Below are 11,555 nucleotides of genomic sequence, written 5' to 3' on the forward strand. Positions count from 1 at the left end.
ACTTCCGAAATGCCTGAGGTGCTGATCAAGATCAAGTTCGAAGAATATGTCAGGAACGTATATAATGAACAAATTTTAATGTACACTTGACGTTTGTACGTTTGTTTATTGTCAAGTATAAAGTTGTATCATTATACTTAACGACGAGTGTTCGCGGAAGGCGACGAGAAAGTCACGCTGGCGGTAAAAAAAGATCACAAGGACTCAGTTGCGATCCTTTCAGCGCGACGAACAGTGTAGCGACGCTGGATGGCTGCACGCTTGGCGATGTTTTCTTCCACCATGCGACGGTAGCGTGCCAGGACTGCGCAATACTGATGCTGATCGTCTTGGCTGGCGCAGAGGCATGAGCGTCAGTTGGAAGTTGGTCAGCACGAAGGTAAGGCGTTGGATGGAATCGTAATTCTTGGTACCCCACACGAACGTTGCGTAGGAAATCTCTCACAGGAGAAGTTCTCCACGATGACGCGGTCGGACAAGACGTTGACATTGCGTTCGAGGTCGTGGCGATCAACAGTCCCATTAGACGGCCGCTTCTTCGGGTGGATGGCTCGCGCCGATGCCGTCAGGCCATTGTAGCCCTTGTCGATCAGCACGGCCCACGATACAGGATAGTCTTGGAAGAGCTCTCCATTGTTGTTGATGCTGGACTCAGCTGCGTCCTTGAGTAGGGCGGCGGCATGGATGTCGTGGCGGTCACGGAACATGGTGATGTCTGACACGGACCCTGGCTCGTGGGCACTCATGTCCACCAAGAGGCCTTCAGGTGAGACCGATGCCTCAATCATGAGACCGTACAGTTTTTGCTTCCTGCTGAAGTAGTGTTTTTGCTCGCCAAAGGGGCCCGTCGGATGGTTCGAAGGCTGGAGCTTTTCGTTGGTGGCGTACTTGGCGTAAGGGTAGTTGCGAAAAAGGCAAGCCTTGTTCCGCAGCTTGGGCATAGTGACAAAGTGATCATATAGGACCGGTTGGACCGTGTTGATGACCCGCATCACCACCTTTTCGAGGGTCGGCGCCTTCATGCCGAAGTCGAGGGCGTGCTTCTCCCATGTCAGGTAGTGCTTAAGATAACCATCGTAACAAAGAAGGCATCCTTCGGTCGTTGACTTGCGTCCGCTTCCGTCGTTCCATCGGGAGGACAGGGAAGACTCAATGACAGACCAAATGGTCTCAAATTCATGTGGGCTGAAGTATGTCAGCACTCGAAAGCCCTGTGGACCGCTGTCCTCGATGGCCTTGTCCATGATGGGGTGGGGGTAGTCGGTCGCCTCGTCAGCTTCGGGACCAAAATCAGTGAGGCTCTCTTCTAGGAAGATCCAGTCGGAGGCGCTTTGGGCATGAAGCCGTTCCAGCATGGAGGTGAAGGTAGTGCGCACCATTGAGTAAGTCGTCTTGTGAGTTTCTATGGATGGGACACCAAATGTGCTTGGTTGGCTGTGATGCGTTTAACGCTCTATATCTGTGGTTTTTATCAGTAACCCTAGGTACTGATCAAAGTATGTGTCACTTCCAATCTAACTCGATCTCTTTGAGCGTTATAGATCTATATGGTAAAAACTATGTCTTCACGTTTTTGTCCGTATCTGATCATTCTACAGTATTCGTTTTATCCAATATATCGGCGGGTTCAAAGGCCAAATGGTTTCATTGAAGATTAGTATACTTTTGGAGTAGCAATTTACAAAAAACTACTTCACCCAACAGTTAATAAATTACGTTAACTGTAAGTTACATGTGTATTTATGAAACCGTACTGCACAACCAATGTTCCCAAATGAACTTCAATATTGTATGCTTTCGAAGTAGCATATTATAAAATACTACCTGGTCGTTTCACACTTGGGCATTCTGTTGACATGGAGGATGATACCGCTACTCACAACCTTGTGTTTGGCGACAGCCATGAATGCGTCCGTTCAAGATAGGTAGCTCGCTTAGTCCTGACAGACATATCCTCCACGCTCACTTACTACACTACAGCACTGCCTCTGACCAGCGCAACGAGCCTTTATGTTGCCAAATATTCACTCTACAGCCTGAGTTATGGACATGATTGTTGTGTACCCTTGGAGCCATCTATTTCGAGCACTTACGGGGCGGCATACATATACTTCACACACATACTACAACGCAGAACTAGATCAGGTCAGTTGAACGAGCCATTGCGCTTCATCAGATTCACTCTACAGCCTGAGTTTTGGAGATGGACGTTCATACATATCGTATGCCCTTCTATTCTACTGTACTATATCCCTTGCCACCATCCAATTGTTGATTACCCCAGTCGAGAGTACACATTCTCGTAGTACAATCTCATGTCCAGATTGACCAGTTCTTTTGGCTCAGTTGGGAGCGCGTCTACTTATAGATCACTTTACACCTGATCTAAGTATAACACACCGATGGTCGCTGGTTCAGTCCCAGGTTTCCTCAGGTCCTTGGCATCGACACCAGGAAGCCTAGTTAGGGTCGAGTCAGAAACCCTCCCCTTTCAACTACCCCGGACTACGTAGTGTACGTACCAACGATTCAGATTTAATAAAATTCCCTTTTTAAGTACCTTGATGCGCAGCCGCATCACTCTATATTCTGCCTCAACACTTGAGTTGACAGGTGGCGTCTGTTTTGTGGTACTTGCACTCGACAGCAACCAATCGTTCAAGCACGGCATCGTGCTCCAGTCGCGTCACGCCATGAGCCAGCGGCCACGGCGTCATGCTGCACCGAGCACGCCTCAAACCTACCGAACGCGTCAACACGACGTAGGTGACTTCATCATTAGCTGACTTCATCATTAGCTCAACCGCAGCCAAGCGAGCGGCCACGGTATCATGCTGCGCTACCAAACATCTCAACACGTCGTGAGTGACGCCAGCGATCGCATGATCCGGACCATGAGCTCGTGGTAAAGGGCTCTTGTTGGGTCCCTGATGGCCGCGAGTATCTGATCGCGGCATCGCATGGTCCCACGCATTGGATATCCCAGCCAACTCGCCTCTCTGTGCACTCTGTCGCGACTTCGACAGTACTCGGAGATCTGGTGGACGAAATCCCGTCCACCCCGAGACAGGTCGGCACGGCACATACCAAAATTAGCTAAGTGTTCGACCAGCTTCTGCTGGTAATGGAATACGTTTGGCACCTTCCACGCAAAGCGTGCCTACTATTTGCTAAGCCCAACGTATTCCCAAATGGTCTCCTGCAATGTAGCGACCCGCACATTTTCGATGGTTTCACCTTGTTACTTGCACTCGCCGGAAAACTGAGAGAATTCCAATGCTGACGTACGTCATAGCTGCATGTCAATCAAAATATTGACCATAATCTCGAGGTATTTTCGCAGCAACTTGCTACGTGGAGCTCGACACTCCTCCATGCACGCATACTCTTTCGCGCTTCAAGCCAACGCGCGCATTCCGGCATTAGACACCACCCAGTTCATCTAGCAGTCCGCATCTCCCACATTTGGAAGAGACCAATCTGTACAGACGTAAACATCGTCCGTACTTACCGAGGTCACCACAAAATCCGGCATGCTTCAACAGTATGGTCGCCCTCAGTCATCGTCGCGTTGTAGCAAACGGAGAACGTGCTCTCCGTCCAGAGAACTAGTGCTACACCCCCGGCTGCTGGCCTCCGCCACCAAGGACAACATCATGTACGCCCCATTTCGACGTTCCGAAGGTGTTCATCTTTTATTCTCGTCCCTTTTGTGAAAATGACCACTGAAGACATGGTTGTTCAAAATGACCACTGACGACAACGGTCGATCCGAATTCTCAAACGATAGCTCCGAATTCTCACGTTTAGCCAGGTATACCAAATTTAAGTTTGACTGTTGGAGGATATAACGGGGACCGGATAACATCCAGACACGACAGCACCACCATTCATTTGACATGAATTGCATGACTGGCGCGCATCCGCGCGACGAGGAAACCAGCTCTGAGATAGCAAGTTCACCCAGTTAACAATGACTGTGATCATAGGATCAATGTTAAGGGGTTTTACGTCAACTGCGATAGTGGATATGTATGCCAAAATATACGAATGCGCTGCACATTTGCGGCTTCAGGGGTATTCGCAGGGCGCCTTGGCCGGATGAATGCGCTACAAGCCACAACTTATTAAAATACGATGGTCTATCATACCTGTCGGTTGCACGTACTGTCATGAACTTGAACGCGTAACCGACACTGTTATAAGTTGATAGTACAATCTAAGAACTGATACCCGTCCAAACTCTTTCATCAGACTCTCTTGACGAATGATCTCGAGGTGGATGGGAGGACTGGGAATAACATAATAATCTATGCCTCTGCCGTCTCTACTAATACTGTAGCCCCAACGCTTCAATAGCGTATGACCCATGGGACCACTTCACCATGAACTCGCCGATCATCCACGAAGCCCACGAATTTGTCTCCATCTTGTCTCTGAATAGGGAAAAACGTTGTCTTCGAAATCGCCGATATAGAATCCCTTGCTTTTAATTTTTACCGAAACAGGAAAAGAGAAGTCATCCCTAATGCCTGAAAATCGAGATAAGTCAGCTGCGCAACTGTATTCCTCGAGTCACGTTACTTCTGTAGTTGCGGTCTCGTCCAAGCATTCGATACAGTGATACAGTACGCGTGCTGTACTATAATACTCCCTCCGTCCCATTTTAAATGCCCGAGTTTGAGGAGGAGGGACATGACTGATCATTATATTCTAAAGATATATTCAAATTTGGATGTCGCCTGCCCAGCTTTGATTATCGCCGCTCTGATTGGACCACGTGAAAGAGTGCACCGAGAGTTGAGGGCAAATTCGAATTATAACGTAGAAAACCAATTTAAGGTTATCTTGATGAGCTTTTTTCTGGCGAGATCCACCACATACGAGGAATTCACGAAAGAAAAAAGAAAAAAATCGGCACATCACTGGTCGATCACGTTAGCGAGATTTTCGCCAGGTCCATTGCCTTTGGCACTGCTCTATCTTTGAGAACCTTCGTCTCGAAGGCCTTCAGCGCTCGAACTGCACTTGAATCAGCCAATCAAATGTAGTCAAAATACTGGGAAATAACCTCCTTAATCTAATTTATACACCAAGTGAATTTTGGCGCCTGTCATGCACGACCGCGACCGCGATCGCGCTATACACGCGTTGAGCTTGACAGAGCTGTTCAAGATGTGCTTGCTGGGCGAAACGGGAAGCCAGTGGCAACGTTCTCCAAGATACCCTACAACACCCTCATGAAGTATGTGCACGCGACAAAGGCCGGCACCACCACGACACCAAAGCGCCGCGGGCCACGCCCTACCATACCGAGGAGATTGTGAATGACGGTAAAGTTACAAATACTTTCATTGTACACGTATGTATATATTTCTCACGAGGCTTATTACTACTGTAGTCACATTTGACTTGCACTCCGAACGAAAGAAGAAGCGAAGAGCGGTGCTGGTGCTGTGTCCGTGTCGCTGCCATGATGGGCCTCAAGCCCTTGCCTAATGGTTAAGTCAAAGCCAACCGCAAGAACGCTGTGCACGTTGTAGTGTAATTCATCGCATTACATGAAACACCTTTGCATGTGCTGTTGGACCTCCAATTTTTCGTGCACACCTGGTTGTGGATTCCTAAAATGTCGGACTCGCGTCAATTTCAAAAATGGTCACTGAAAGTTACTCACAACTGTATAATTGCATTACCTGTCTAGATTTAATATTTAACTGCTGAAATTACATAACCTAACCACACAAAAAATATGCAAACGGGTATACAAACTTTAAGCTAATTGTGTGCACCAATAACTGGTTTTCACTTTTTGAGTACATTTGCTTCGAAAATGGTATTTATGTCTGTCAAAAGACCGTGAAACACAATTATTTGAATGTCCAATGAATCAACTCCGCTTTGGCCTCATCCAGCACTTTTCGGAATGTGAATCTGATGCATCCATGCTGAGCTTCGTTCCTTCCACCGCAGCGTCTCGGAAAAAGTGTTCTTAAATTGGTTTTCTACGTTAACGTGTTGTTTTTTACAGTACAACATGTTAAAGTCATTAAATACGATGAAACCTACATTCTAAATCGACAAGCATTCCGGAATGGACTTGGAAGGTGAGACTGATGTTCAAATTGGGAAGACGTGACCTGACGAACGACAAACGGGAGGCATTCCTTCGCGAATGTCCATTGTACGTCCCACTCCGCATTGCATTATGCACTGAATTAAGGTAATTGTTTGTGTCTGTTCGTTACATCGACGGATGTAACGCCAGATTGATGTTTCAACCTCGCTGTTTGGTAAATGCAGACCACTCAACTTGCCTTTTCCAACAACAATGTTCGTCTAAGAGCGCGGTTCCTTGGGCGGGGGCTGCACAAGTGTGCGTGTGTGGTAGAGTCCAAGGAGAACAGGGGCCGAGACGGTGCCAGCCAGTTTGATGTTCGTGTTGCTATATATGACAGCATGCATATACAGTACTGTACCGATTTGTATAATTTGCCATTTTAAGCGTCGTCGGGCAGATCAGACAGGAACTTGCAAAGTCGCCACAGAAAACTGCTAACGTTAATGTTATCATACTGTACCTATTGGAATCAATTTGCCATTTTAAGCGTCGGGCAGATCAGACAGGAACTTGCAAAGTTGCCACAGAAAACCGCTAACGTTAATGTTATCATGCTCCTCCGTAATCGCCCTCAGATTCGTCCTGGCATTCATTTACCCAACTACAGTTGTCCTGACCAGCTTAACGGCAACACATACATGTCAACCTGTGGCCGCCTGTCGTCGACAATGGTGGCTTGCGGAGCCAGTGTGCCAGTTGGATGGTATTTGCATAGAGTTTCGTAGCATTGGGCGGCGGTGTGTGCACACAGAGCCTGGCATCGCTCTATCTCCTCCCACATGTTGCATAGGTAGGGTGTCTCTTCCTTACCCGTCTGTCGGGTATTTGGAGGGTATTCGGCCGGTCCGTATGTCACCATTGTGAATTTCACGACTCAATTGAGTCTTATGGGGCCAAAATACAACGTCGGAGGTGTATGATTTCCTCAATTGAGATTTGAATTGAGGTTTGGAAACTGATTCTACATTGCTCATTTCGAGTTTCGCAGCGTTGTGTGCGAGAACTGGCTACGCACCAACACGACGAGCATGACGCATGCAAGCTTTAGCGAGATGCGGGCCGCTAGTCAAGGAACCACAGGAGGTGGTAGTATTAGTAGTAGTAGTAGCGGCAGTGGTAGTGGTAGTAGTGGCAAGTTCCCACTCCCAGCCGACTACTTTCCGGCCCCGCACCTGTCGGCCAACGAAGCCGACTTCTTCAACTCGGTCGCGCGAAAGTCCTGCACGAAGGTCATCTACTACGCGAGACGAACAAATGGCCCTGTCACGTGGATTCCGATTTCCAATTCATCGTCGACGTCTCCCCACGTCCAAGTGTTTAGCGGGAAAAAGCCCGGCGAGGCGTCCACAGTCGCGTACTTTTGCGCCGTGACGCAACTCCAAGCGTCGCTCGACGACGTGGCGCGCGTGTTCCGCACAGAAACGACCGACAAGTACCGCGAACATGCCAAGACGTTCGCGCCAGACTACCTCGACTGCGCCTCCCTGACCAACCTCGTGCTGCCAACGGAGACAACGCCGCTGCACTACATTGGCGTCAAGTGGGCCGCCGTGGAGTCCCCGACGATCTTCATCAAGCCACGCGACTTTTGTTTCTTGGAGTGCCAGGACGAGTTTGTTGACCGCCGCACCGGGCGCCGCGGCTGGGTTCACAGCATGCACTCGGTCAGCTGGGGCCAGGTGTGTCCTCCCATGGACAAATCCCACGGCCTCGTCCGTGGCTCCATCTACCGCTCAGGTACTTCTTCCCATACATCCTCTCCTTCTTATCCTCATGTAGGCTATGTGTTTATCGAATCGGATCGCCCCAACTGCCTCGAAGTCGTGCATGTGCTGCAGGTGGACATGAAGGGCAGCGTTCCGTCGTGGGTCATGAGCTCCATAATGAAACGCCGCGTGATGGAAGTCGGGAGGCTCCAGCACTACTTCCGCCGCGTGAAACCGTTTAGCCCTTCGATGTTGGCGTTGACGGACAAACCCAAAAAGTCCTACGCACTGCACTGCCACGCGTGCCGAACCCCCGTCTTCTCCCAGCGCCACCACTGCCGGACATGCGGCCACGTCACATGCAAGAAATGCAGCGCCGACGTCGTCGTCGACGTTGTAGACGTCGGACGCACCAACATGCGCGTGTGTGTTGAATGCACATCGCAGACTCGAGGTACGATATATATATATATAGCCACGACTGTGTTTCTGGATGGAATATATATATATATGATACGTGGGAAACGACACGGAAAGGAGTTTGTTGTGTGGCCGCCATGGAAATATAGTCAATAATATATATATATATATATATATATCCAGTTGCCTGACTACAATACTCCTCAGACAACCGTCCATCCAACGACTCAGCAAACGTATTGTATTCTTATGTAAATGTACTGGTATATCTCTCTATGACCAGTTTTCTTGTGCCTTTTCGCATAATCACGTATATATATATATATCAGTATTATTTTTCATCATTGCATATATGCCGGTATTATATACTAGTATGATTTTGCATTATTACATATATATTACCAGTAGGAGTAGGATTATTCGCATTATCATGTGTATATATTATATATATACCAGTATTATTTTTCATCGTTGCATACATATACATATATATATATATATGCCAGTATTATATATCAGATTGATTATGCATTATTATTATATATATATATATATATTCCAGTAGGAGTAGGATTATTCTGTGTAGACGATTCCAACATGTTCCGGTTCAAGTTTCTATCGCGGCCAACCACTTGACATCTCTCTTTTATCTCATTTTTTGTTTGGGTATTAGATTCGGCACAGCACGTCGAAGCCAGCGCGACGGCGGACGAGTTCTGGGACGACGAGCCCCGCGCGTTCAAGACGGACCGCGGCCCGCGCAAGCAGGGGAGGTTCCAGTCGGCCGACTGGTTCCTTAGCCACCGCGCGGCGCTCATGGCCAACCCATTCCGTCCATCCGTGTCCTTGTCCTGCGATGCCGCCGACAGCGCGCTCATGTCGGATGTGGCGGACGCGTCTGCTGAAGTCCACGATGAAGCGATGCCTGGCACGACCAAGTTCCCAGACCACTACATGCGTCCAAGTGTGTCGAGGCGCGGGCCTCCCTTGGTATGTAGGGTGACTACTACTACCTAGTAGCTACTAGCTATTGCCCTATACCTCAAAGTTGGACATTTGTGCTGGTGATTCTTCTTGATTGGACGAACTTTTGTATGTACATACAAAGAACTCGTGCTGTGTTGTCACACTAATTTCAGTCCTACACCAATTCGATGTGGACTTGGTCGAAGCTTTTGATTGGCTGCTGTGATCATCTAGGTTTTGATTGGTCGATCATCGATTGTGTTGCCGATTTGATGCTTGGTGGTCATTCCAATTTTCGTTGAATCGACTTGAACAATCAAAATACTGGCTAGGTGTGATCGGGTTTTCATGTCCAATTGTGTGTGTGTCTATGTATGTAGAACCAACGGGTGGACGGGGGGGGGGCAGCCGCCCTCCAACGGTCCCGACAAACCCGCGAGAACCACAGGCTTGGCGAGAGTTTTGGCATTGAGCACTTTAACCCAGAAGACATAATGTTTCACAGCCTGGACCGTCCATCTTCGAACATCCACATGGGGCACCGTACGGCGTCGGCGGTGCGGCGGGATGAATGGACGTTCAACTCGCTCCTGGCGGTACGTCCGTCGTCGCAGTATGGGATGAGCTATGGGAGCAGCAGCCGCCTGTCCGACATGAGCGACCTGTCGATGGACGCACACTCTTACCAAGATGGCGACTACTTTGCGCCCATGCAAATGCTCGAAGAAGGCGAATTCGAATCGTCTTCGATGGTCGGGATGGACGTGCCATCTACTCCAAAACCTCAACCACAGCAACAACCTCCCCCTCAGCCTCAACCACAAGCTCAACCACAGCAACAACCGCCGCCGAATTCGAATTCGATGATAGCCAACCAAGCACAAGGACTCCACCATCACCACGGGGGGGGGCAGAGGAGGGGGAGTTGTAGTACTAGTAGTAGTGTGGCAACGACGTCCGCCACGCCCATATCGACGAGACAGTCGACAGCAACGTGGGCAGACGAGGACTTAGCAAGGGAACGCGTCGCGGCTACACGGAGCAGCCGGGGGGGTGGGGGCAAGTTGCTCACGCCGCAGCCGCACCCGTCGCAGATGCATCCCCACAGACACAAAAACCCGACCACTCGTTCCCACCATGCCGCGTACTCGCTCGTGTCTGAGTCGCTCGTGTGTCCAACCGTGCACGACCGATCGCTGCCGCCGACACCGCATGCCGCCCGTCCGCCCGCTGCCGCCGCGGTGGTGGTAGTACCACCACCACCATCTTCCCACGCCACCGCCACCATCCCGACATCTTCGTGTATGGGACGCATGGAGAGTGGCGGCAAGAGCCAGACGGCGATGCATGCTGGCGCGGCAAGGAGCGGGGCCGTAGTGGAGTATTCGATCAAGGGAGCTGAATTAGACAAGTTGGATGCACTGGCGGCGACGTTGGCCGAGCGGCTGATGCGGGTCGATTCGATGGACAAGGACACGATCCGGTCGACACTGGCGGAGGTACTTCACGCGACCCCTCGACGGGGCGAGGTAGCAGTAGTAGTAGGGGATGGAGTAAGTAATACTAACTAGCTAGTATGAGGTCATGGGAAAAAACCATGTCAAGTCGGCAAAGCGCGAGTTGTTTTTACAGTTAATGTTATTAAAACTCCAAAGCCAGCCATTTGTATACCTTTCATTTTGTAATTGTACGGATTCTGAATCCCGAATTATATTTGGATCCATAATCGAACAGTGGTTTTTATTGTAAGGCCTACGATTGTTTGGCAAATTCTAATATAATTTCACAATTTTCTTGGAAAATTCTGTTTTGACAGAAAATCCACTGGAACCATTTTTTATACAAGAAAAAAAAAATATTATCTTGCATATTTGATCACCTTTATACCAAGATACAGTAATATATACGGCTGCAGGGTGTATATCTTGTATATTTTGTGCGGCATTCGCCTACTTTCTATGCATCTGTCGTCGTTTCATATCAAGGATGGAGTCCCTTTTGGCAGTTTTCTTGACGTATGCGATCTAGTGGTTGGTATTGTTATGTACCGGTAGTTGAAAGTGTGTGTGTGTGAATGCACCCAAAACATATTATTGAACATATTTCTTCTACGATGTACCGTAGTACTATTACTGTAATAGTACTGTAGTGTTTGTTGTTTTGATCGATTTTCAGAAAATATGGCTTTTCAGATTCGACTAGAATATTGAAAAAGTGGGGCTTAATTATTAGAATATTAAGAGAAAAAAGCAAAAACTATTCATTCTTAACATTGTCGTCATTGTCGACAGGCCGTAACTGCCATCGCGTGACTGGCCAATCAGAACGTGGGTGGGTTGTAT

At 48.7% G+C, this 11,555-nt stretch overlaps 2 protein-coding genes across 2 annotated transcripts; one reads left to right on the forward strand and one right to left on the reverse strand.

Moving 5' to 3' along the window:
* Nucleotides 1–219: 219 nt before the first annotated feature.
* H257_05222 (hypothetical protein) lies at nt 220–1,381 on the reverse strand (the record flags this gene model as incomplete). Its single annotated transcript, XM_009830015.1, has 2 exons — nt 220–405; nt 462–1,381. Coding segments are annotated over 2 exons (1,106 nt in total), but the record flags the coding sequence as incomplete, so codon positions are not given.
* Nucleotides 1,382–7,105: 5,724 nt separating this feature from the next.
* On the forward strand, nt 7,106–10,872 carry H257_05223 (hypothetical protein). Its single transcript, XM_009830016.1, has 4 exons — nt 7,106–7,858; nt 7,901–8,281; nt 8,921–9,237; nt 9,594–10,872. The coding sequence occupies exons 1-4, from the start codon at nt 7,150–7,152 to the stop codon at nt 10,782–10,784; spliced, it is 2,598 nt and encodes an 865-aa protein (XP_009828318.1). The 5' UTR covers nt 7,106–7,149; the 3' UTR covers nt 10,785–10,872.
* Nucleotides 10,873–11,555: the final 683 nt, after the last annotated feature.

This window comes from Aphanomyces astaci, assembly GCF_000520075.1.
Source record: "Aphanomyces astaci strain APO3 unplaced genomic scaffold supercont1.9, whole genome shotgun sequence".
In the NCBI taxonomy this organism is placed as follows: domain Eukaryota; phylum Oomycota; class Saprolegniomycetes; order Saprolegniales; family Verrucalvaceae; genus Aphanomyces; species Aphanomyces astaci.

Coding starts and splice junctions, on each gene's coding strand:
- H257_05223 (XM_009830016.1), top strand. CDS start 7,150: ATGACGCATGCAAGCTTTAGCGAGATGCGGGCCGCTAGTCAAGGAACC. Junction 7,859..7,900: donor TGGCTCCATCTACCGCTCAG/GTACTTCTTCCC, acceptor ATCCTCATGTAG/GCTATGTGTTTATCGAATCG. Junction 9,238..9,593: donor CGAGGCGCGGGCCTCCCTTG/GTATGTAGGGTG, acceptor CTATGTATGTAG/AACCAACGGGTGGACGGGGG.